This window comes from Festucalex cinctus, chromosome 12, assembly GCF_051991245.1.
Source record: "Festucalex cinctus isolate MCC-2025b chromosome 12, RoL_Fcin_1.0, whole genome shotgun sequence".
Classification (NCBI taxonomy): domain Eukaryota; kingdom Metazoa; phylum Chordata; class Actinopteri; order Syngnathiformes; family Syngnathidae; genus Festucalex; species Festucalex cinctus.
The window spans coordinates 1,488,992-1,516,937 of NC_135422.1; the positions used below are offsets into that span (position 1 = coordinate 1,488,992).

The window sequence follows — 27,946 nt, forward strand, 5'->3', positions numbered from 1 at the left end:
GTGCCGAGGTCCGCAATTAACGAACCGCGGCCCGGAGTGACTGACGCGACTGGCTGAGAGAACGAGTGCGCATGTGTGACTGTACGCACTCTCACGCTCGCATTATGGGCCGTCTTTCCCATGACGATGCGCTGATTGGTTGATAACGACGAAAACCCGGAAGTTGTCACGCGTCCCAAAATGGTCGTCAGCAAACACCACACTTGAACAATGATTGGCAGCTGTTGTGGACCAGCTGTCACAACGAGAAGAGGCACACAAAAAAAGGTCAGCATGCTCCAGGCTATCAAAAGAAGAATCAATGCGTAGCCAATGTTGCACTTTGTACATTGTGGCTGAATCAGCAGATGCTAACTGTCACCACACGCAAATTGTGGGGGGAATAATCGGTTTAGTTCATTTGTGCTGCTACGGTTTAATAGATATTACATAGTTGAATTTAATAACTGACCAACACCATAAAGAAGACTTTTTACGGCATAAATGACGGAGGCCGCAGCCGATTTAGCAGCTGCTAAGTTGCTAACCTACTAAATAACATAGTGTAGTGATTAGAACATAATTCACCCACGGAACCTTGGGACGAAGGAGGAGTTGGATGGGATGAAAGGATAAAAAGAACAAAATGTTGGTCGGTCTGTGAGCCTCGCGCAGAGTGAGTTGTTGTTGCTGTAAAACGCTGAGAAGCTGATGTCAATAAATCGCCGGTCTTTGGCTCCGGACTTCAACACTCTGCCTCCGACTCCCGTCACTGCTCGCTACAATAGCAAGTTTTAGTTTTACTGAAGAAATTGGATTGAAAAGTCATGTTAAAAAGAAATCACCCTGACTATATGCTACGCTACTCTTGTTAAGATGAAGGCCAGATGGCGGCGATATCGATAACAAAGCCTAGAGCAGTGTGGGTGTATTTTCTTTTTTTACATACTGTAATTATCCTGGATACGGCGAATGCAGGAAAAACACCACACCATCACTGTTTTCTCAGTCATTTGATTTCAATTTCATGGGTTCTTGAGGAGGAATTTTGGTTGTTGGTATTTCTACTTTTAATTAGCCAAAAGTACACACTGTTGCTAACTTTGTATCATTTGTTGTTGTTGTTGTTGTGTTTGCTATGCATCTCGAATTTCTATTTCTGTTAGCCATGTAGCGATGGTACTGCATAACTGAAAGGTTCATCACCATTCTCGATAAAACTTTATTGACAGGTGACACACTAATAACATTTTTATGACAGACAACTCAGGGCCAATGCACGTCCTTCAGTTATACTTGTAAATATCATTCTTAACGGTAAGAAGAAGAATTAAACGCTTAACTTTTTAGCAATGGTTTAGTGGTTGGATCAGGGGATGTCGCTGATCTTTCGCAACTGAAGCCCTTTGAGACTATTTTGTGATTAAAGGCTAGAAAAACAAATCTTGACTTGACCATACTGTATGCTATGTAGATAAACGTTTTGATGTATTGAGCAGCATCCATTGTGTATTATGAGTCTGCGGCATCGTCTCTTCGGCATACACGTGTCGGTCGTGAGCGCATGGCCCTTTGAAGTCTCAAAGGCTTCCTTTCAGAACTTGTTTGCTTTTCAATTGACCAACAAAATCCTTTGGGTACTTCAAGTTTGTGGCATCATCTCCTCAGCGTTCACGTGTCAGTCCTGAGTTTAAGGTCATTTGAAGTCTTAAAAGGCTGCCTTTGAAAGCTTTTTTTGTTTTTCCTTTATTTTTTGCAAACGACTAATGAGAATGTCATGTGTGAAACGTAACCGCACGCTGCACTGGAAAGTCCAACTTTTCCAACCCTTGAGGTGAGATAGCAATCTTTCATGCTTGTGAAATGAGTATTAATATTGTAATTGTAATAAAAGCATGTGCCCCCTTTTTCACGGTGAATCACTGAAATGATCACATTTTGATGCCATGCCCCGCTCACGTTAGATGGTGGAGGCAAACGAGCTTTACAAGTTAGCACCAACCTTCTGTCTAAATTTGCGTGACCCGCTAGCACTGAAGAGATCACGTGAATCAAATTTAAGAAATTGAGATGCATACATTTTCTGAAGGGCAGTAAAATTGCTTTGTTCTTTATATATACGCGGGACATTTTGGCCTTCGGGAATTTTGGAGAAAAAAAAAAACCCGTATGGCTGATCCATTCCAGGCCGAAATGGGTACACCAACACTTGGTAGACATTTTGTGTAGTTGCACAAATGTAATCCAACTCGAGACTGTCAAATTTGCACTTAACGGTGTCAGCGCTCCCACAACTGCTCCAGCACCAACAGCCAGCGCAGCAGGCAAGATAGGCAAGCAATGTCGCGTGATCACGTGCATCCAATGATGCCCAAGCGGGGTGTTTCATCACAAAATATTTGACGGACTCACCAAACCCACGTTAAGAACCTCTGAGTTAGAGGGAGAAGTACAGTGATAAAAAGGTGGAGAAATGGAAAAAAAATCCTCTATTTTGAAACATATATATATATATATATATATATATATATATATATATATATATATATATATATATATATTTTTTTTTTTTTAATAAACTCATACCCCAACCCCCCCCCCCCCCCCCCCCCCCACAAGGTTTTTTTCTTTTCAATTTTGTAAACATTTTTAGACATTTAATATTCCAACTCCCCGTTTTGGTTGGTTTTGTTTTTGTAGAAAACATATCGTTTTTTTTTGTTTTTTTTAATAAATTTTTGGGTTGTTTTTTTTTTCTCTCCCCAATGCATTTCAATGGATAACCTTAGACATGACCCTTAAAAAGTGATGAGGAGAGCCCCCCCCAAAAAAAAGAGGGAGAGTGGCAACAGTCAAGGGTCATGTTGCTTAAATCTTTATTTGAAAGCATTCCAAAGTGCTGAATGTGAAGTTGTGGCTTGGAGGCAGATGTCACGTTCATCTTATTTTGTCACTGGAATCCTCCTTTGTTGAAGACAAAGAAAAAGGAATAGCTGAGCGTAGCGTTAAATGTGATCAAACTTCTTTTGTTGTCAAAAACATTGCAGGTGACAGTGAAGTTACCGGGCTGGTTATTTCTTAAATACCTGCAGGGCGACGCTCGTAAATGAAAACATACTTGGAAGCCGTTCAAGAGACGAAGCATTTGGTGACACACATTTAGCGCACTTGTTGAACCTAATTCTTTTTCCTCTTTCAAATGAGTGAGCTGATCTGTTTGCCTTATGCGTGTCCCTTTCCTGATACTCTCATTGGCCCCCCAACTCTGCTTTGCAAGCCAATGGGACGACAAAACACACATCCTACCTCCAACATCTGCGTACATACGACATAACCTTACTTAACCTTCCCCGCCACTAGCTCACGCTTTTGCAACCTGTTTGTTTTTTGTTTTTTTTTCCATCAGCTGATGACTGCAATTCAGGCCACTGCTGAGCTGGCACAATGGCACGTGCGTTACCACAAAGTCATGCATCCAGAAAGGAGCGTGAGGGGCTGCGGGCCAAACTGAAGGGAAGACATTTTATGAGGCGGAAATGGGTGAAAAATCAATTCGGAGATCAAACACAATCCTTTCTTGCATCCTACGAACGCAACGTGTAATGAACTAAGAGGTCCTCATCAATTAAATCATGAATTTGTCAGGGTTGGATAAAGCTCCTCAGTGCCTGCTGAATCTTACATCCCCAGACAATTTTTTATTTTTTTTTTAACACAAATTTAGTGTACTAAGTGTCACGAAAAACAACATGCGTGCTGAGTCATGTGTTGACCTGCATATTTATCATGGGGCTGCTCCTCTGCCCATCTATGTTTCTTAACGTCAGCATGCCCCTGTTATGCACAAAACACGAGTGGAAGGACATTGGCCAAACAGTAGCAGCAAGGTCGTTACCGATACAGTCCGCACCAAGCCTCTCTGCAAACGCACAACTCTCAACCAGGCCGCTGTGACCTGCCCAAAAACAGCACAAAAAAAGCAAAAAAAGTTCACCTTCATCCCCTCGAAGTGCCGTGACATAGCACACCCAATCAAAACATGTCAGTACGCGCACGCCAAGAGATCAAAGCCACGCTGTTCGAAACTCGTCACTGCGCTTCTTGCTACTGCACTGAACGATGGGCCCAAATATGTGTCATACTTCCGTAAGTTGATGTGACAGAAATACGTGAAGTGACCGCGACCTTATTAACACAACTTTCACGGTATGCGCTCGTGACGCAACGCGTGTTAAAATTGCCGCACAAGAAAGGCTTCCAGAATTTTAGCAGGATGATGACATGAGGTCCAATTCATTCATTTCAGAATTCATCATCGTTCAAGGCCATGACATTTTGGGTATTCTTTTGATTGCTTATTTTATTCTTCCGTTTTGGTTCTACATTATAATCAATTTAAGAGAAGGGCTCATTGGCTGCACACGGATCTATTGTCATAATGGTCACTTTCACAAAGGTTTGAATGTAATAGTGTTTATTAGTGTAAATGTGAAAGAAAGTTGCATCATGTATATGTGCGCATACAGTTGTAATTTACTTTAACAATAGTAATACATAAGTAATAAGAGTGATTGAAAAGTAACTATTTTTACTTTAATTACATTCTTTATTGTAATAAAGACATATTTGTCTTTTTGTTCTTTAATGTCTAAACAGCAAATGGATGAATGTGAGGTTTGAGGTTTTAGAGTCATTCCATGCCAAATCACAACATTTTAACCAAGCAGATTTTGATTTGAATAAAACTTGCCGTTCAGTGATGGCACAATATGAAATCTCAAACGTTAGGTCAATCGGAGCAAGGGTTTGTTTCCAAATCTGCAATAATTTAGAAGATCGGTGTGTGTTTTAGTAAACTTTTGTTTAAGTTGACCTTGAAATTGACCTTGTGAATCACATGACCGTAAAAAAATTTTCATAAAAATGAGACATTACATTTCATGAAAAATGTTGTGGAAACAATCTCTCATGAGAGAGATAAAATTTCAAGATTTTTTATTTTTTATTTTTTTTGTTAAGGTCACGTGATCCACAAGCTCAATGAAAACAAAAGATGACTAAAATGCACCAATAATTTCCATTCTGAATCCTTGTTGAATTCATTTTTCAACAATACCTGTTTTGTGAAGGGTTAATGTCAAAATTCTTTGGCCCGTCGCTCCCAGCACTGCTCCGATTCATTTAATTTTTCAGATTCAGTGTTTTGCCATCAATATCAAAAAGAACACAAATACAGATTAAATTATCACTAAATAAATATTCCAAAATATGAGCTAGTTTTCCAACACAAACTGTCCAGTTTTGCAGCACTGCTAACTGCATGCACAATAATAACTAACCATTGCTGCATTGATTTGCACGAGCGCATTTGGCGGATGTGTCAAGTATCGTGACACATATCTCACAAAACATGTTAATTGACAACTCTAAATCATCCAGAGGTGTGAATGAGGGCGTAAACAATTGTTTGCATGTGCCCTGTGATTGACTGACAGCCAGTTCAGAATGTACCAAAGTCAGCTTACACGTGACAATAAACAGGATAAACATTAGGAAATGGATGAATTGCGATTACTTTGTGAGTGTCAATGAAAACTGAGCCTTTCGAAGAGCAGCTGCTTTTGCCATACAACGTGTATTTGATTGCGCAGGTGTCGCCATGCAGCGTCGAATATGATCTGAAACTGGGTCAAACAAAACCATTTGATGCCAGGAGAAATGATTGCACACCTACATATTTCATAGACAACGTGTCAAGGCTTTCAAGACTTTTTATTTGTGTTAATTACAGGCAGCAATCAATCAATGGTGTGTCTGGTACGCTGGGCAGTTATTATTCGAAGGTGTTTGTCTGGCAGAGGTGTCAAAAGTACCAATGGTGACGTGAGTAGAACGTGGGCCTGTTCTAAAAATAACTTATTTTCAAAAGTAGGGAATCTATGCATCCATAAAATGCATGGAGGTAAAAAGTGAAAAGTGGTTCATCACAAAGATAAATACTCAAGTACAGATGCAGTATACATGAAAAAATCTTCTCCAGTACAGGCACAAAGTATTTGTACTTGGTTACTCCCCACTACTGTTTGTTGGGAGGTGCTCGTTAAGACAAGGTGTTTAATTGTCCTTTGATCTTTTATCGCTTGTCTTGCCCTCAAAGTGCATTTTAATGATTGTCGATGTAGGCCAACAATGTCTTGTACTGTTTTCATAGCACACTGAAGATTGTTGTTTTGATCCGCAGCTGCTGCTCTTGGCTCGCACGCAGTGCGTTCTGCAGCGGTTTGTTTTATTCGCCAACATTTCCAAGCATTTTGGCCTTCCCCATTTAGGGAGGAGAAACCGCTGCGTTTACTACTCCCACGCGCAAACTGCAATACCGTCTCTCAAGTTGCAGGACTTTAAAAGAGTGACCTTGACTTGACCAATTGGGCAACAACCATAAATTCCAACATTTCTGTGTTAATTGAGTGGAAACGCTTTGTTGACCCATGTTCAGATTATCTGGATGGCGACAAGTACTCGGTGTCACTTCAGGAGATTTTTGGCATTTTGACACTCGGAAAAGTGACTTCTGTGTGTTTAGTCTGTCTCGCTCTGTTTTTCATTAAGTGAACCTGCCAGGATGTTTACAAGTGAAGTCAGTCACTTGAGCGTATAATAGATGACTGATTAGCAAGAAGTAAAACTTAAAAAACACAAAAAAAAACAAAAAAAACATAAATGAAAAACTACTGGGCTACAAACGGTTTGAATTGCATGCTTCAAGTTAAGCACCGTAATGGCACAAATTAAATTCCAAGCAACATTTTCTGGAAAACAGGCTTCTGACTTTAGTTACCCACATGATCTGGAACTGGCATGCGGAATGATGTCATCCCAGATAACCTGTTGCTCATGAAACCAGCATATCTCACACAAAAAAGAGATTGGCTCCAAAAAGAATCCAGTTAAATTGGCCATTGTGTTTTGCTTGTCTTTTATTGCTTTTTATGGCTTTTCTGTGGATTAAATATACACTGGACAGGAAATATTAAGCATCCAATTAGCATTCAATTAGTGTCAATGTGTGAATAGAAGAGAATGTAATAGAAACTAACAAAATTGGGGTGCAACTTTACTCCAAGTTTCAAGAACGAGCAATTAAAACTTAATAGGATTTAAAAGCTATGCGAAACAATATCAAATCTGCAGTGCAGATGTCAGTAAGGCAAATGCGGGCAGTCGGATTTTGGCAAGCTTTGCTTCCGAATTGTGGTACGACATACCGGGACTGATGTTTAACATCTTAAATTAAGTCTTAAAACAATTTGGGACAGACCGCACACATCGCCAAATGTGCGCTTATGCTGCATTCGAGGAAGGTGGGAAGTCTGCCTTTTCCGACTTCATACCAGGAAGTACGCAAAGTCAGAGAAAAAAAATTACGCATATATATATATATATATATATATATATATAACAATATTGTGACCTTTTTTTGTTTCGCCAACCTCCCCACAATACCGTGAATATTATCATATCTTGATGTTTGGATATCGTTACATCCCTAACACTACTCTCCATCCATCCATTTTCTTGACCGCTTATTCCTCATAAGGGTCGTGGGGGGTGCTGGAGCCTATCTCGGTTGGCTTTGGGCAGTAGGCGGGGGACACCCTGGACTGGTCGCCAGCCAATCGATAAAAAATAAAATAAGTGAACATGTCACACGGTTCCTAAATGGAAATACTGTGATTCTGAACGTAAAACAAACACAAGCATCACGCGCTGCAAGTTATAAAATTACCTCACACCAGCCTGCAGGTTCTTATGTAATATTCACCCAAAAAAAAAAAAAAAAAAAAGTAATACGCACAAGCAGAATTGGTCCCCTTGCCACTCTACTAACCTGGAACCCAAAGCTATAAAAACTATAACTGTAAACACCAGAAAGCTGGAATGGAAGAAGTATGTTTTTGTGGGTTACATGATTATGTAAGGCAGACTGGAAATTCTGACATTTTCACCCATGCCTTATGTCGTGTAATTCTTTCATACCCTACATTAAAGCTTACATAAGATATTTCTCCGCACCATAATCAATGTTTCCATTCCAATTTGCAGGCTAATTTTAAAAATGTTACAGACGTAAACAGATGACTTGACAAACATTGGCGGGCGTGGCCCTCAGGCTCACATGCTGGTAACTGTCCCTGGGTAAAGGGCAAAGATATTGAGTGAAACCTGTGACTGCTATCAGATGAGAGGTTAAGATCGCAAGTTCTGATTCATACTTGGAGGTTTTGTGAGATGAAATGTACTGCATATGAGTAAAACTGAAATCGCACCTGCATCTGAGTAGGATCGCGATCATTGTCCGCTTGTTATGTAACCGCTAAACTTGTGATATGGCGCGTCTGTCTGCCCTTATATTTAAAACAAATACTTTACTGATCAGACAAACACCAATTCCATTTTTTTTTTTTCCCGAGCGGGTCATATATATGTAAAATCTGCCTCGAAGTTTTCTGGATTTGCATGCTGAACAGGTCCTGCAATTTTGTCCAAGTAAATTTCACTCTGCATTCCGGTTTCCGGTAGTTGAAATAAGCAACCCCCCAAAAAAATGTAATTAAATGTGCTTACCAAATGCCGTCATGCTCCAAAATGGTTGCTCAGATGTTAACGTAGTTTGTGGAAAATGTTTTGCCAACACGATAGCTGTTGCTTAGGATTGATTAAATTCTTCCGGCTTGTTAATGATACTTGCAGCAGGGAAAAACTAGTTTTGTTTGGGATTTTTTATATAATCTTTATTATTCTTTGGGCAAGACACCGAAAGATTCCAATATAGTTGAGTGAACTTTAGCTGAACTTCAAAAATCTTCCAAAAAGTAGATGAATGATGCAATGTTTTAATTGAGTCGTCCCCAACCACTGGTCCACACTTGGTCCCTGGCCATGCAAAATCCTTTTATGACCAGCCTAGCTCTTGTCTTCCACTCTCAATTTTTTGACAGTTTAGATTATGATCTGCACCCAGACCCTTTAAGATTTCACGAGTGAGTTACTATATAAAAGCAACGTAGGTGTCGCCCGCAAAAGACGTGACGTGCCCAGCCGGGGACGCTTCACCCCGCCGAGGTGCTTTCTGGCGACATCAACATCATAACAAAAGCCATTTAACAGATTGCAGATTTCCTTACGACCGAAGAGAAAAAAAAAAATACACGACAACAAAACAATAGGTGTGGGAAGCGGTCCCACTATCTTTTCACATGGTCATCAGTGAACACAAACACACACACACACGGTGGTTAAAAATAAGTCTTTGAATCCAATGACACTACTAAACAAAACAGGACAAACGCACATAAACACATTGAAGTGATGGAGAAATAAATGCAAGTGCAACTTGTATTCTTGTTGATAAACAAAACAAAACCTGTTTTGCAGAAAGATGCACTACCACGACTATTATTTCTTAAGTCGGTAAGTAGGTCAGGATGTACCAATCTGTCAATAAAAATGCCATCCAAAGGGAACTTACTGCATGAAGTCATTACTAATACTTATTGTAGCCGTGCTCGCGCTTCTCGCGAAAGCATCACCAGCAAATTAAGTCTGAGTTCTGGGATGCTTCAAAATATGGAGGAGGCTGCGTGTCGGTGGGCGAGGGATGTAATGTGTCATCTTTGGGTATATTTTGACAAACTCGTGCTGAAGAATCATCATGTCTCTTCCTGTAAGCTCACCATGAGAACTATAATTGAAAGCGATCAAAGCTGGTTCTACCACATTTGCCTCAACCCTCTTTAAATGTTTGAAATGTTGTGGTGTCCTAGGTGTTTGCTACCTGGAGATCTGACAAGGTAAAAGTATTTGGAACGATGTTGCCAAGAACATATTTTCTTAACCATGCAAATTGTTTCATAAAAAGTTACCTACGAGTGCAAAAAGCGGAACGTGATCTTTAGGATGACTTGATTGCAATTTCTTGCTCAGCTACTGTATGCGCCATTTATTTATTTATTTATTTTATTTTTTATTATTAATTCAATCTCTGGTGTAATAACCTTATTTATTGATTGATTGAATTATTTTTTTTATTTTATTATCTGTTGTTATTGCTGCTGGAAATGTAAATTTCCCAGAGGGAGCCATCACAAAGGGATCAATAAAGTCAAGTCTAAGTCTTCCACATGTCTCATTCACACAGATCAAAACTATGCATATTGGGCTTGTAGTTGGCAATGGTCAGAGGTGTCGGTAGTTAGTAGGGCTGGGTTTTAAAAAAAATATATATATCAAATAATCAATATCGAATCGATTTTCCTTTTTGAGCCTGATATTGATTCATAAAACCATGAATCAATTATTTTATTATTTATTTTTCTCATAAATCAAGACCAACCCTTTTAACTTAGCTTTGAACTAATACTTCCTCATACAATATTAGAGATGGGGATTCTTCTCCTGGATGCTTTGTACTAAGTCTCTCTGTCTCTGTCTCGCTCTCTCTCTTTTTTTAATTGTCACATGACGATGCATATTTTATTGACATTTTGAGATTTTACATGAATAGTAGTACAATGTCACCATGAAGTCGAGTTCTATGCGGATTGCGGAACAGTAGTGAAACACCCTGTGTGGAAAGTACAGGACAATGTAGGATAGGACAAGACAGGACATGCAAAGAAGAGAAAAGAGCAGGACAATGGAGGTTCTCAATTGGACTGTGGTGGAATTGCTATGGAGCCACAACATTGACAATAAGATTTGGTATTGAAAATAAAAAAAAATTGTCATTGTGGACTCCATTGACATTGAAACAAGTATTGGCATTACAAACATTTAAAAAAAAAACAACAACAACACTATTTTCTTGAACCACATTTTTTTTGTATTATGATGTCCTTTGGTTAGCACGTCTGCCTCCCAGTTCTGAGGACTCGGGTTCGAGTCCAGGCTCCGGTCTCTGAGGACAGAGACGAGTTGAGGATAGTTACGCCTTGGTGGTTAGGTAACCTTTCTAGTCCTGCATTAGAACATGACGCCTTGAAATGCATAATGTTTGTATTGGTAGCAAATAGTGAGTAGGTTGCCAAAACCTTGCAAGAAATTGAACAATTTAACACTACAAAATGAATACAAATGCTAATGGAGAGGATGTTTCGTGAGCTGATACTGCATTCATTTTGCAGTTTTACATACTGTCGTTATAACTGTTTCACAAATATTGTCTGATTAGTAGACTTTTTGCCATCAAGCGAAATAATGCATCTTTGTGTGTCTGTTGAAACTCTGGAAATCCCCCAGTCAGTGATTTCAAAAGGACTTAAATTGGCGCCTGTGATAGTCGGTAAGAATGCACTGCTCATGCTGACAGCCCCCAAGCACACAACTAAAGTATCAATTTTGAAAATCAGCTGTCATTAAAACCCCAAAACAACACTCACCCCAAATGTTTTTTTTTGTTTGTTTTTTTTAATTCAAGAACAAACCTTACATTCTCTGTTACGGCAAATTGATTTAGTGCTGTGTCACATGCAAGACCATCCATGATCCTTTTACAGCAGTGAGAATACTTTAGCGATTATTTTGGAGGAAATGAAATGTTGATTTACTTGGAATGCTTTGTTATTTATCTGTTGATTTAGTTCATTTTATTTTTTTATTTTTATTTTTTAGGTTTTAGCAAGTGTGCAGGGTTGGGCATTGTTTGAATTTGGATTCAATTTCAATTCTGATCATTTTCGGGGGGTGGAATGAGGGGACCAACCAGTTGGTTTTGAATGTAATCGTGGGAACTTCTCTATGCTTTTTTTTTTTTTTTCCTTCATGAACAATGGTCTGTTTTTAACCAGGAGATTAACTCATTTGCTCCCAGAAATGTATAAATCCATATTTATACTTTTTACAGAAGGCTTTGATGCAGCCTCTCAACTGCAGTGAACGGGTGAAAAAAAAAATGGTAGTAATTACAAAAACGGCCAGCAGGTGGCAGCAGAGTATAAGAGATCAACCAGGGCCATGTTGAAAACAAGCTGCTTCCTAACCATTCTAAACAGATTTATGAATAATTTAGCTATATTCTAATGCTAATTTCTGCAAAACGGAAATGGATAGAAATATAATTTTCTGTTTAATTAATTTTCCTGATGAAAGAAGAAGACTAATCTTTCTTTTGGTAGGTTCCATGTTTTTATAGATGTGACGGCTATAGATTCATTTTCTAAAGTTCATTTTGAGATAAGATAGTACACTGTAACATTGTACGTATATTTTCAGCTTATACATTGCCATTGCTCTGTGTTTGTATTGTTTCAAAAGTTTAAAGATCTTGAAAAATAATTCCATAAATTCTTGTCACAATCAGTTTGTGGCATGGTTGTGAGATGATAAGTTTGTTTGGGGGGAAAAAGGGATTTGTTTAATGTAAAGACATAGAGGGATCAGTACACTGTAACTGAACATATATTTATGTCTTATACATTACAATAGGTCTGTGTGTTTGTATCATTTCAAAAGTTAAAGACCTCAGATAAATATATAAATAAAAAACAGTGCCATAAATGTAGGACCCAATCACAGAGTTTGTGGCTTGGCGGAGGAAAAAAAAAAGAAAGAAAAAAAGGTGTGAAGACAGCCTGGAGGAGATGATCTTGAAATGCTTCCAAATCAACTTGGAATGCTTCATTTAAAATAATGATGCAATCTAATCCAACCTTGTTCTCAGGTGGCTGGTAAATAACACAATCGGGTTTTAACTTAGATAACAGGAGTACAGCCAACTTCCTGTGTACATTCTTGCTCATTAAGAGAGACCTTTTTGTTTCATGTTGGTTCACGTGTTTGCTGCACACCCGCTGTCTGAGAAAATCCACCTGAACTTGTTTTAAATGAACCAATCCAGTCAAGTGTGAACACTACGGAGGTGAGTTCCACACAGATCTCATTTTCGGGCGCCGACTAGACAGCAATTGAAAACCCGCATATGCAACCCACAATTCAGGTCTCTTGTATCAGGAAAGAGCTTTATGCGGCCTAAGAAAAACAAAAAAATGATATAGTGCACCTTTATCAGACAGCATCACAAGTTCCTGAATTAGTTGCCCTCTGAATGCATTAAAAACACAAACGTGCATAACTAGAGTTAGTTAAAATAAAAAAATAAAATAAAAAAAGGTGGTGGTGGGGGGGGGGGGGGGGGGGTTGCCTCAGGAAAACTAAATAGCAGGGATGATGATGCAATGTCTGCATGTCTTGCAAGCTGTGAATTCCCAGAGACGCTCACTTGCACAGTTAGACCACAAGCATATATTGAAGTCTTGTGACAGCGATGATCACGGGTTTCCAACTTCTACAAGTAACGAGAGTTCTACATTTGACCGTAGCGCAAAATGTCTGCCTGTGGACATTTGCTGATATTCACAATTCCCTCGTATTACTGTATGTGCTCTTCTTGACTTACATGCTCCATATTCAGGAAGCTCTCCAGGTAATCCTAAAGGTACGTTTTGCAGGGGGGAACAAAATGGACCCTTGAACATGTAAAACATTCTTGAAACCTTTGAAGAAGACAAATGCACCAGATCATGTACTTCGATGAACAGTTAAAACAAAAGAAAGTGTCTGTTTTGAAGGAACATCAATTCAACACACATGAACAACTTAGCTAGGATTGGCCTCCAATTAACTTTTTGTGCAAAATGATACATTCATGCACATAGTTTCCTGACTGTTTTCGGGGTCTTAAGCATCTTAGATAAAATGTACACACATCTATTACAGTACTGCAACTTCAACATCCAATGTCTGCTGCTTTTACTCGGTTCATGGTCACAGATTACACCCCGGACTGGTTGACAGTCAATCGCAGGGCACATACTTGTAGACGACCATTAATGCACAACATGCACACCTGTCACGGAGCTGCAATAAATCCCATGCCGGCTGCACAAATGTCAGCTGTGCGTACTACAACATGATCCCAACCGAACAACACTATTCTACTGTATTTTAAGAGGTCTCAGTGATCCAAGCCTTGGCCCAAGTGATTTTGCAGGTGGCAAATGTTAAAAGTGTGGAACCATTTGAGACATAAAAGCGTATAGTTGTTTGCTTGAATAAAAACTCATTTAGACTTAGTGTTGGAAAGTAATGCAGTAATTGTACTTGGTTACTCTATTTCAGTATACGTCTCAGATAGTTGTACATTCCTTTTATGCGCAAACAAACAATTTATCGTAATCAGCCATCGTTGTTGTTTCCATGTGCCTCGAACGCTTTGAGGTCCCAAGTGGGATCATCAGACTTCCAATGCAGCATCAAAGGAAGCTCTCCGCTCAACTTTGGATTATTGTAATTTGATTTGTGAGGATTGTTTTGATTTCAAAATGTGATGAAGTGTCATTTGATTACTACAACAATCTGTGTGGTTTGTATGCTAGTCACAGACAAAATCAATACAAATGTGCCATTTGTTTTCACCAAAATATCCCGGATGTTCGGAATTGTTATTATTGCAACATAATCTGAAATTTCTTAATAAAAAGGAGTGCAAAATGTTTGCACCAAATCAATTGTCATCACTGTGCTCTCCAGTGGACCAAATTAGCAACAACAGCTCATTTTTGTGTAAAAATATGCAGTGTGTGTCCTCACAAGCCAGATTTGACCACCTGTATATGTTCCAGTAGTTGTTAATTTAGCATTTTTGTTTGTTTGTTCCTCAATAAGACAATTCCAAACATCTGGGCATTTCTGATATCAACGGAACACAATGAAAATGCTTCCTTTACACTGTGACAACAAACACATATTGTATTCCTGATTGTAGTAGTCAAATGACATTTCATCCCATTTTGAAATAAAATAATACTCACAAATCAAACTACAACGATCTGAAGTGCAATGCTTTTCAACGAGCGGATAGCGTCACTTTCCCGAGTAAGACCGCCATTTTGACTTGTGACGTAAACTCGGAATTGTCTATCCATGTTAGCATACAAGTCGAACTAACTAGCTAGCTCTAGGTTTGGGGAGGAAGCAGCATAATATCATGTATCATGTCATGTATTTTGTTTCCCCACCTCCCTTTCAGTACGAGCACCGTGGAAGTTATTAAAACGGGGGGAAACGGTGTACAATGGGTTTATTATCTGTACACTGTATTGCTTGTGCAGGTACTTTTGCCGCCTCTATTCAAACTCAGTCTAAAAACGACACGACTGTTCCCGACCACTCATGCGCGTCTACGCACTGTGAAACGCACACCTGTTGTGTATACTTGTGCAAGTCGTCCAAAGCAGCCAAAAAGGCGAAAGGATCAAAGTAAAAGTTGACAGCCCAACTCCTCCTCGTGGCCGCTGAAGCGCCCGTTCCCTCCTCTCTTTCTGGGCGGGTCTAAATGTCAAGTCCTCCACTCCCCTACTCCGGCTTCTCCTTATTTCTCCGGCCGCACGTGGAAACAATAGCAGAGCGGGTGCACTTTATTTGCCGGAGACAACATTTGACTACCCAGGTTAGCCTTTTGGGCCATGTCGCGAGGACAAATGCTGTCAACTGTGGCGCGCGTCGGCATTCCATAAACCTCGCGTGGAACAAGAAAACTTGGGAAAATTCTCCGACAATGACTGCTTGAGCTTGCACTCTTGTTGCCGCAGCTGTCAGCCTCCCCCTCCCAACTTTCCTCCTCTTATCCCCCACTTTGAGCCACTGCACACCAGTATGGTGGATAAAGGCCCCTTGTTGACTTCTGCGATTATTTTCTACCTGTCCATCGGGGCAGCTATTTTCCAAGTCTTGGAGGAGCCCAATTGGAAGCAGGCAGCATTGCACTATAGACTACAGAAGGAAAAAATACTTAAGGACTACCCCTGTCTGACGAAAGATGACTTAAACAAAATATTACAGGTATGAATAAGTCACTCATTCAGTTTATGACGCGGTGGGGAAGAATGCACTTCTCAAGGGAAACTGCTGACATGTCACGTCTAACTTGTGGATCAACGCTGTCATTGTTGCTACTTGTGGCTCGGGGCTTAATTTTGCAGCCCAGGGGTTTGCATTTTGAAATACTATACCTTACTGTAGGTCAGGGTTTACTTCAGATGACACAAGCCTTTTAAGAAAACATTTTGTATTTTTACCTATAAGTAGTATTTCATCTGCTCTATCAATTACAATTGTTACACCTACTAGATGTGCAACGATTAATCGACAAATAATCAATTGGCAAATTAACCGATATATTTTTTATATAATGGATGATTTCGTTTAGCTAGCTTTTAAATTTAAAATTGTCCAAATGTTTGGATTTTCATCTTCTCAACAGTAAATGTTAGGTCACTTCTGTAGTCCTACAAAAAAAAAAAGCAAACTGATTATCTTTTTGTTAATTTAAAAAAAAAAAAAAAAAAAAAAAACTTTTACTTTGGAAAAAAAAATTATTTGGAGGTGCGGTAAATAATGAAACCGGGAGATGAAGGCACGTTATTTCTCTTTCACTCTCCACACAAAACTTATTGTTTACAGAGCGAGGCGCAAACTACTCTCCTTAAATCCTTTCAAGCCTATCATCCGTTTCCTGTCTACCATCACTTTGAACCCTGACCCCTCCCTTATTTTCTGACACGTTATGGACCAAACCAGTCACTGAATCATAATTAATGTTTGATCACTGTCAATTTTTAACAATGTCCTGTTTTTGAATAAAGGATGGAAATTCAGACCAATTTTTTTTTTAATCTGATTCATCTATTAATCAACAAAATAATCAACAGATTCATTGATTAATAAATCTTTTTATGTTATTTGCTTATGCCTCGACCCAGCTTTGCCAAACTGGGTCAATTCCTAAAGAGTAAACTTGGCAGAGAATTTGCAGCCATATTGCAATTTGTTTTTCCCTTTTAACCGGTGAGCCAAACATCTTCTCTGCCAAATTCCAACCAAACATAAATTGAACAGTTGCATACTTATTTTTTTGCATTGCATAACTTAATACAGGAAATATCTAAACAGTCAGAAAGACAGACAGAAGGAATTTCAGGGATCCCTATCATGTTATCTGTGATGTGGTGCTTGTGTCCATGCCAACCCAATAATTGCTTTATGTTCATGTTGTGTTCTTGTAAACCTGATAGTCTGTATTTATATATAGCAAGTAATTATGCATATGTCAGCATTTTGCTTTGGGTGCGTGGAGGAAGTTGCCCTGTGTAATCTCAGCTTTAAAAAATGTGCAGTACATGGTGTTCTATTTGCAATGTCCAAAGTTGCCAATGTCAGAACTGCTTGGCTAGGAAAGCGTGAACTATAGTGACCTCTCCCGCCAATGAATGCATTAGAAGTGCAGCATTCCTTTACGCAGGTGTTTTTCTCATAACACGGTTCCATTTGTTTCTATTTAGCCAAGGTGCGGGTCCTCTTTCCTCCACCAAGACGAAATGTGTTTTTATTTTTACTTTTCAACGTCAAGTTTTTACTTTTGTTTTTTGATTTTCTTTAAGTTATGAGAATGACAGGATACATGTCTGAACGTGTCCCACAGTATGGGCCCACATCAGTATTTGGGAGATTTATTACTTTACCCATCCCCCCCCTTTTTTTCTTTGCCTCTGCTTTTTGTGTTTGGGGGACTGAAAAGGATATACCCATGAACCTCCCCCCTTTTCCTTGCACTTCAGTAACAGCCTAATCCTCACCAAGGCCTCAATTGAATGGGAATATGAAGCAAATAATTTTGGAAGTGTGATGTCAGGGTGCTGTGAAAGAGCTAAGAACTTGTAGTATGAGTGTTTCCAGAGAGTTCCCATTGAAATGCTCGACATCAAAATTAAGGTGTCATCTTGTTTTTTCCCCCCCCTGCCAGACACCTGTTGCAGAGGCATGTGGCATTTACATGTATTTTTAAATATGTGTATCTGCATTTATTTCATACTAGTCGTATAGTGATTAACTCATTCACTGCCATTGACGGAAAAAGACGTCAAATGATGCATTTTTTTCTGGGCTGGCAATGAATGTGTTAAAAAAAAAGAAAAAAGGAGGGATTGATGTACTATGTTACAGATTCGATCGTTGTTTTCCAAAGTAAAAACAGAATTTGCAAATATCTTATTTTGATAAAACACGGAAGATAATCAGTCTTCTTTCATGAAGGATGACAGAAATCAGTGAGGAATTACTGTGGAAAGACGGCAATCAGAGGATTTGGACAATTTAAAAAAAAAAATGGCTCCAAGTGATTACTTGATTATTAAAATAGTTGCCGATTAATTTGATAATCGATTACTTGTTGATTAATTAATTAATTTTGACAGCTCTAAGTGAGTATTAGAGGGTGACACGGGAGTGGATTTTCACTCCCATCCTATCTCACTCCACAAAAAAAAAAAAAATCCTATCCAGGATCATATTGGGGGAAAAAAAAAAAAGATCCTGTCCTGTCCCGCTCCTGGTGAAAACGACTCCTCTCTCGTCCTGCTCCGAATGTGTGTATGAAAAAGTTTGCTTGACAAGACTTATGGAAGTTAGCCCTCTCCTTTATTCAGTTTACCATTCACATCAGGTCCCTTAAAGTGTTTACCGTTTATGGTCCCATCGGTGTAGACACTTAAGAAGCTGTCATAAAAGTTGAGTAAAGCAAGGGCGGTGTTCGTTATCTTTGCAAATAAATGATCATTATGCAAGCAAGCATCCTGTTAGTCGAGTGAAACGTGAGCAGACAGGTGCACAGGGTAGCTTCCAGAAAGTCATCATTTGTATATTGATTACTATATATATATATATACATATATTTTTTTTTTTTACTGTGACAAATATATTTAACGTATTTTCCTAAAATCCTACAATCTGCAGACTTCAATGCAGTGTCGCCTGAACAATGACATGAATTCAACAATAGGGCCAGTGTCTGTTAAGTTCATGCATGATTCCACGATGCAACGCCCCCATAGAGCATACTTGGTGGACATAATGGGCACTTCTTTGTCACAGAGACAGCTTGAGAACCATACTGAAAAGAAATCAAGAGGATTTTTTTTTTTTTTTTTTTTTTCTTCCAGGAAAAGGGAACATATGTTTATGGCATATGAACTGACTGAGACTCTCCCAACCAAGCTTGAATGAATCACCTACTATGATGCAATCTCTGATTTTTAAACATTTGTACACAGCAAATGACTTTGTCCACCTTCTCAACCTGACCTTAAAAGTGCTGGTGCAGTCCAGCCGCGCATGATTGGCTGATCACGTTTGAACGGCCAAGTGAAGCCTGTAAACACTTGATGTGTTTATCAATGCTCCCGTCTCATTTTCATCAAACATGGCCCGTGGTCAGAGTGAAACTTGTACAGCAAATAAAGTAGCACACTGTTTTCTGCACGAGTAAACTTTGTCATGTGCCTACGGTGCAGTTGAAGATACGTGGCTTGAAATAGCAAAGCGTGAATTTCAATCACATTCGTTCTTTCTCCTTTCATGCTTTTAATTACTTCTGACTTGATTTGACCTTAATTTTTCTCTCATGCATCTCTCATCCTCGGGGAAACAGACGTTTGATTCAGAAGAATTTGGGAAATGATCCTTGCGCCTTTTCATCATTTGTGGTTCGGTCAAAAACAAAAGCTGACATTGTCATTCTGCTAATGTGCGCTCATTTGGTCATCATCCAATCAGTGACCACCAACAAATCAGTCCCAGTTGGTTCAGTTGGCGTTTTGGGGTCGTGACCCCAAAATACACAATCGAGTGAAAGACACCACCGTCACATAGAGGAAAAAATGCAGACACAGCGCTTCATCTCTCCTAAAGTTAAGCCATATGTTGATATTTTCCAATGCCTGCCTGGATATGAACGTGCGTGCGTGCGCACGAGTGTGTGGAGCCTTGTTGGACATTGTATGTGCATATCTGATTTATTAGGCCTAAGGCTGTGACTGTGTGTGCGAGGGGTAAGGAGTTTGTGTTTTTAAAAAAAAACAACAACAAAAACAAAACTGGAATGTGTATCCTAACCTAGCAGTAATAATCAGTAGTAAATAAAAAAAAAAAAATGGAAAGCAGTAAGTCAAATGTCGGTAAGGAAGGACCCCCTGTCAATTTTTACTAGCTGGCCGTAACCCACCTATAAAATATCCGCCACCAACTTTTGGGTCATGTCCCATAGTTGAGAATCACTGATTTAAATGTTAATAAACTCAAACAATTAACAAGAAAGTGCAGCTGCTGTTCATGTGGCGTTAATTGGGCAGGTCTTGTAATCTCCTAAAATTTAACAAGAGACTTTAAAGCAGCCAAACGTGTTTACGAACTTCACATAACGAACATAACGAACTTATGTTGTGCCTTTTGTTGTTTGTTTTACTGCCTACCACCTTTTTTGTGTGACTTTAAAGTAGAAACAAAGCAGTAAACGTGACATAATACTCCCTTATCTGCTTTATACATTTTTATGTTCAGCAACAAAACTTAAATTTTCCGGAATGCATGTTTTTAGGTAGGATTATTTTTCAGTAGCACAAACAGCTGAGCCGCTAACATTGCTTGTCCTTTAATGGTTGTTTGCAAGCCGCCACTGTGAATCTGAAATCAATAGCAAATTCTATGCGAGAGCATAAGTGACTTTATTGTTTGTGACTTGGTTGATCTTGCCTATGGGCAGCTGTTGCTCCTTGACTCTGTCATGCTCATAACGCTGGAAGTGGAAAAACACCTCGGAATGGCTCGGAATAGTGGCCTGCTCGGCTGCCAGCTGCCAGATAACAGTTCAAGTTTGTCATTGCGGTTTTTACAGTTCTTTGGTGATCAGAACGGCAGCAGCAGACTGCGAAACCTGCAATTTGGCGATTGTTTCACTTTAATATCATCAAGGAATCCTTTATTTGCAATTTTAGCCTGGGCACAATTAACCTCATTTTCAGAGAGAAAAAAAATGCACATAGTTAAATACTAATATCAATAGATAAAGTCACAATTTGCTTGTTCTTGATCAATGTAGAGCTTAAACTATCCATTTTATGCTACTAATGCCTGTTAGTCATTTGATTTGTATCTTAAAGCGCTAGTTGCTACGAAGCCTCCTAACATGGAGGGCTACCAGAAGCAAAACAAGTTCTGTGGAGAGCTGATTGGTTGACAAGCCCTTCATAAAATTGAGTGTTTATCATTCCAACCAATAACAGCGACTTTCGATTGTCTTAAAATCGTGTCGCTGAGCATGTGCTTTCATATGTGTACAGTATACATACACAGTATTATGTAAACATCAAGCTTAAGACCCAGATGATCAGCAGCTGCCATGTGTGCATGTAAAAGTGGCACATTATGCAAATGACAATCTCTTCAGACATTTTTGTATCTTGCCTTCTGTTTGCTGAACATTTCACAAACACAAACAACAATGTCGATCTTGTTTTTAAAACACTGCAGATGTGCCTTGGCAATGTTGCTCCGTCAAGTCTCCACGCTTGCGTTGCTCTGAACTTATCCTCACTTCCTCTTCAGTTTACATGAGCCATCACTTGATAAAACAAACACTATATTAACTGTAATAACTTCCCTGACTTGAGGGTTATTGTTAGTCTTTTTGTTTGTGCAATAATTGCACTAATTATACAACACATCCAGGTGTGTTTGTCCTTTTTGAGCGACTCAACAATTCCCTGCTGGAATCTTGTTGACTGCACCTGGTTCCAAGGTTGTTTTATATCATCTTTCTATGCTTTATAAAGGCTCTATAAAGGTGATTTTAGAAATGGACAACCTTGACCAGATGTCTAGAATGCAATAAAAATGACCATGGAGAAGTTAGGGTCAGCAGATCTTCAAAATTAAAAACTAGCACGACTACAATTGCACTGAAAAGCAAATGGACAATGAATTTTCACCAGAACTATTTTTACGAATGTTAAACTGGTGACCTGTGGTTGTGTTGTTGTTGCTTTAGCTAACGCTAAATGTTATCATGATTGACAGTAACTTCAGCGTCAATGCACTCACCATTTTCCAACCGTTTTTGCTTGGTGCCGGCAGCTTTTGGAAGTTGGTGTAATTTTAATTATGCCACCAGGAAAGCTCAGCATGCGTTGGGTCTGACCAGTGACCGCTAGTAGGCTAGTTAGACTACATTTCCTATGATTCTTGGGCACAAAAGCAGTAAGCAGTTCTAGTTCAGGTATGACGAAAACATCCCCGTTAGTTATTCGATGAGCTGTATGAATCGCAATGACAATTGTGTGATTGACATACACATAGCCTCAACAATTGGCTTCCTGTCTGGACTAAAAAAATAAAAAGTGACGCCAGGTCACCTGTTTAAATATCGGGTCAAAACAATGGGGCTGGTGAAATCTCAGGACACATAAGGCTCAAAATGGGGATTGTGCTGGTCAAACTCGGACGTCTGGTCACCCGACAAGAAGTTGGCACCACAACGGAGTTAGCAGACTTGCTGCTGCTGCTCTCTATGACAGTGTAGTCTAGGTTCGATGTTGGTTGACTTTTATCAGACACGACTTCTGTTGTGGTCTGCTGTGTTGGCACACTAACCATAAGATCACACCTGGCCTTTCGTTTAGAATGATTTGCGGGCTCCCTCACAATGTCTTTCGACATTCTAAACCAGGGGTGGCGAGATCCGGTCCTCGAGGGCCGCAGTCCTGCTGGTTTTGGATATTTCCCTTCTTCAACACAGCTGATTCATGATCAGCTCATCAGCAAGCTCTGCAGAAACCTGATAACGAGCCTGTTAATTGGAATCAGCTGCACTTCGAGTAGGGAAATCTGCAAAACCTGCAGGACACCGGCCCTCGAGGACCGCAGTTTGCCACCCCTGTTCTAAACCTTTCTCTGTCGACTGAATGTCCACCGACTATTTCAGTGCCATGCCAGGAGCTGGCCGTCATTTTTAACGATCAATCTGAAGGGAATCAATCCATACTGCTTGCTTTGATTGGAGATCCAGTTCTCCCAATAATCAGCTTTGCGAAAACACCTTGCACAACTCCCTTCACAGCTGTTTAGAGATGCGCATTATATATCGTAGTGTGACTTTTGAGGGCATGTTGACCTCCGTTTTCCATATTTGAAAGGTTGTACTTTTGCCCCTATTGTATTTCTGCAATTCAGCGTTTGTCTTTCATGAAATTCAGCACTTTTTTTTTTTATCTGTCAGATAAAATGAATACATGCAATTCATGCCCTTCCCACTGGAGGAGGTGAGCGATGTCTTCAAACTATGCTAAGTTAGCAAATATTCATATATGTGTCAGAAAAGTTTTAGGATTAGCGTCACAAATTTATATTTTTCAAGCCAGAATTGCCAACTAAATGTTCTCCCCTTCGAAGCCGTGTAAATGTTATTTCCTGAAACGTGGTGCACATCTGCATAACTTATTCTTAATCTAAAATCTGAAAACTGTTAAGCGACATTGCGCTCTCCTTCCTTTTTGTAAGCAGTGGTTAGCATGATAATTTGAAGCTAAATGGGCCATAGCATCAATTCATCTTATCTGCAGTGACTCAGAAACGTCAACATTTTCCACAGGAAGTATGCGGCGGAGAAAATATAAGCTCATACACAAAATATATATGGTTTTCAGCGTAACAAATGATCAATTTGGTAAGTTTTGGTTTGTTAAGATGTTTTAGACAATTCACTCGGCCCTTATAACAGGATTTATCTGACATGCTTTTTGTCATGTTTGTCACTAGATAGTTTCCGAAGCTGCTGGCCAAGGAGTCACCATAACTGGCAACAAGACCTTCAACAACTGGAACTGGCCAAATGCCGTCATCTTCGCTGCCACCGTCATAACTACGATAGGTAACTAACTACTCTTATTTTATGGTGATTTGAACTTGTGGGACAAAGTTACCATGATGTTCACTTCTCAGGTGTTTCATTAATTCAACTTATTTGAACTCTTTATTTTGAAGGCTATGGCAACATTGCTCCCAAAACGGAAGTGGGACGTGGATTTTGCATTTTCTACGGGCTCTTTGGTGTGCCTTTGTGTCTCACCTGGATCAGCGAGCTTGGGAAGTTCTTTGGTGGACGAGCCAAGCACTTTGGTCATTATCTTACCAAGAAAGGATTTTCACTGGTAACTGAATTCCGATGTGCTTTATTTTTGTGTCCATGCAAAAAGACTCCACATCTCCATGACAGAACCTCACCTGAACAGATGTTTTGTTGTTTCTGTTCCAGAGAAAGGCTCAGTTTACCTGCACAGCCATTTTTCTTCTCTGGGGGTTGCTGATTCATTTAGTCCTTCCGCCATTTGTGTTTATGTCCCAGGAGGGTTGGACATATATTGAAGGCTTGTACTTCTCATTTGTCACCTTAACTACAATTGGATTTGGTGACTTGGTAGCAGGTACGTTTGATTTGCTATTAATATATTTGCTATTTGCTATTATTTGCCTGATAAAGTCCACTTAATACTGTAATTATTTAGACGTTTTAGCAATAAAAATGTGTCTTCTCTCACACGTTAAAGCTTGACAAAGCTCACAAGCACATCCTTCTCCTCCTCCTTCAAACATTACGCCTCAAGCCATTCGGCCTGTTGTTTTCATTTGCAGTGAAAACAACACTGTTAAGACTCAAACTTTTACTTTGCTTTTGTAAAGCCAATTCAACAACCTCTGATAATACCTTGAATGGATACGTTACAATGAAAGTACTTTTTGTTATTCCTGCAGCTCAAATCAAGAATATTAATTAATTATGCTTAGGCTTATCCTTGTTAGTATCATTGCAAGTTGAGGGAGGTAATTGGCTTTTAATTATCCATATTAGTCATAAGAATCCCTGATTACAATTACACGCGTCTTGACACAAACAGATATTCCTGACATGTCTATTTCAACATTTTGAAACATTAAATCAGACATTCTTGTGCTAAACCTGTCTAATTATATAAGAGTAGAGATGTGTGTGAGTTTTTAAAGTTTTTTTTAAAAAGTTTTTAAAAAAAAATAGGTCAGCGAGTTATTACTTCACTTCCTGAGCGTTCAAGTAAGGTCCTGACCTAATATAGGCGGACTCGAGTTTTAGCTCACTGGTAATGCTATGTGTTCCCAAACCGAAAGTTTCGGGTTCAATCCCCACTTACCCCATTTAAAAAAAAATAAAAAATAAATCTCAGCAAAAAAAGGTTGGACTTAGAATATTGTCATTATGTATTATTCATTTGTCAAGACTTCAAAAGCAAGATGTTTATTGTTTTGTTTTCTACCCATACAGATTTAAAACAATCATAAAGTTCATCTTCCAGTTTCATTGTTCATTCCAATACTTTGTTGTTGATGACACTTGTTGTTTTTCTGTCTCCTTTCAGGTGTGGAACCCACCAAAGAGTACCCTACTCTATACCGCTACTTTGTGGAGGTTTGGATTTATCTGGGTCTGGCTTGGCTCTCTTTGTTCTTCAACTGGAAAGTGCGAATGGTGATCGAGGCTCACAAAGCGCTGAAGAAACGACGCAAGCTCCGCAAACTATCTCTGGACGAGCTGCGGCTCTATAAAGAATCTCACAAAGCCGCGCTTCGGCTGCCGCCCACTCCCAACGACGTCAACATCTTCAGCTTCCTGTCCAAGAAGCAGGAAGGCTACAACGACCTGATCAAGCAGATTGGCACGAAAAGCGCCGAGAGACTCGACGCTAGCGCGGACGACGACGTCAACAAAGCCAAAGCCAAAGCCAAAGCAAAAGACATGGCTCGCACCAAGAGCTGCAATGATACTCCCATGTTTAATGGCCACACCATCCTCAGTTTGGACCGTTCACCGCGCCAGAAGAGAAGATACAGCTTTAGTGACCGTGTCACAGTTGCCTTTTCCAAGTCCAAAAACTACCTCCTGGGCTCCGACAACGGTTTGCTGCTAACGGAGGATCACGCTGACGGGGACGTGGAACTTGAGCGGGGCCGAGTATATGAAAACCAGCTTGACAAAGACGTGGATCAGGAGAGCGGACGTGTGGGAGATTGCGGGAGAACTGCTCGCAGGACGTGGGATTCGAATGATTACCATTCGCTAACATTCCAAAATGCAAACATTACGTTCATCGACGAGGAAAACTTTCTTGGCAATAATCTGGAGGAGGAGGAGGAGGAGGAGGAGGACGACGACGACGATTCCAAAGCAAAACTATCGATAACAACATGCGACGAAAACATTGAAACCGCCTCCAAGGAGGAGCGGAGTTCCGAGTCGGATGGCTCGGTTTTTGCCAGTGATGTTTCGGAGCACAGCCACTCTTACGAGACGCTTGTGGAGGAATATGCAAAGGAGGACAACACAGAACCTTAGTTGCTGTGTACACAGTCAACACGGCCTTTGTTGTTGCTTTTGGAAGCTTTTCTAATGTGAACTCAAAAGACTGATAATCCCATTGCACTGTAGGGTTTGGAAAAGGATAAATTGCAGAGCCAAATGAATGTTCTTTTCCTCTAATGGCTTCAAATCCATATCATTTTTGGATATAAACACATTTTACATCCTCAATTATTATTGACTTGATTAGCTCGAGTTAACTTTTTGTAGAAAAGATTCATCAGGTATTGCTTATCCAAAACCTGCAAAAAATGACTGATTTTCCTTGAGTTCTACACATATTCTAGTCATAAATTATGCATATGTTTAAACATATTAGCTGTCGCATACGCCATATTGGTGTTTTCAAAATATCTGATATGATGAGCATGGAAGTAGTCCGTAGCTATGTGAGGTTTTGTGGCTTGCACAATTCCAACAAATGAGCACAGACCAAAGTCCATTCCAGTGCAGATGTTTTTTTTTGTTGTTGTTTTTTTTTTTCCTTAACCTGAGCCAAACGCTTCCTCTTCTTCTTCATTTCGCTTTCAAAGTCCTTGATGAATAGCTGTCTTGAGATTGCCTTTTGTTTTGACTGTAAGGAACAGACTTTGTCAAGGCTCCATAGTAGACATTGTAAAGCAAAGGTAAAGCTGTAAAGGAGGAGAAAAAAAACCTTGAGAGCAGAAGAATATTACTGGTGTATGTAATTCCCCAAAGTGATGCAACAAAGCTTCCTTGCAAATGTATTCCGAAAACTCCCCCAAGAATAATTTCCTATTACGTTTTTACAAAATACAACATTTTTGTACTGTGCCGCTGATGAATGAAGTGAACCTTTGATGTGGCAATCAAATAGTAAAGTATTTTTTTTTCTGCAGTACCCCCTCCACTGCATTGTATTTGTCAAGTAAATATTGTCTGAAAGCCCATCGGTAGCCAACAAACACCTCAGCTGAGGACACGGCCTTGCCACTTGTTTGCTTTTGGGGGCTCGCACTGACACGCATGACGAGTAGTACTGCAAACGACGGCGGCCAGCTAGGTTAACGCGCCGCAGAACCGTGCTCCCGTGACGTGCGTGCGTGCGTGCGTGCACGTGTGTCAAAATGTCCCGTCCGATGCCTATATTTGCTCACCTCTTGCTTTTTTTTTTTTTTTTTTGCACATGCACTTGAGCACAACAATGTGTTACTTGTAATGGGAAGTTGGCAACAATCGCAGTGTCTCAAAAGGGCGGTTGTGAATTTGAAAATGGGAGTCATTTGAAGTTACTAGAGTGTAAATATTGGCCGGCTAATAGAATCATTTTGGTGGCACATGGAAGACCTTCTGCCTCATAGACTGCCTTAAATCCACTGCAAAGCAGAGGAAATAAAGTACAATGCTGAAATTTGAGTACGTTTCACACTGGGTGTTTTTGTATATTTCTACTTTTGGCCCCGCCATATTTGGTATTCGGTCACGTTTTCTGTACATTTCTTTCATTGTCATTATTTTTGGTGGATTCATTGGTGCGCCATTGTTATGCAGTCCTGGTACTTGTAATTTTAACTCGTTGAAACCATTGTCCTTCATTTTCATCTTAATATTGCTCCATTGTGTAAAAACTCCACTGTTTATGTTTGGTTGACCTTTTTTTTTTATGATTAAATTATT

General features: G+C 39.7%; 1 protein-coding gene across 3 annotated transcripts; it reads left to right on the forward strand.

Moving 5' to 3' along the window:
• The first annotated feature begins 182 nt into the window (after window positions 1–182).
• kcnk5a (potassium channel, subfamily K, member 5a) lies at window positions 183–27,685 on the forward strand. 3 transcript variants are annotated; one of them, XM_077539758.1, is made up of 5 exons: window positions 183–267; window positions 23,680–23,791; window positions 23,905–24,071; window positions 24,176–24,344; window positions 25,311–27,685. In XM_077539758.1, exons 1-5 carry the CDS (start codon window positions 211–213, stop codon window positions 26,282–26,284), a joined length of 1,479 nt encoding a protein of 492 aa, XP_077395884.1. In that variant the 5' UTR covers window positions 183–210; the 3' UTR covers window positions 26,285–27,685. The 3 variants fall into 3 exon arrangements, with proteins under 3 accessions (XP_077395884.1, XP_077395883.1, XP_077395885.1); XM_077539757.1 differs by lacking the exon at window positions 183–267 and adding an exon at window positions 15,299–15,876; XM_077539759.1 differs by lacking the exon at window positions 183–267 and adding an exon at window positions 23,130–23,587.
• The last annotated feature ends 261 nt before the right edge of the window (window positions 27,686–27,946 follow it).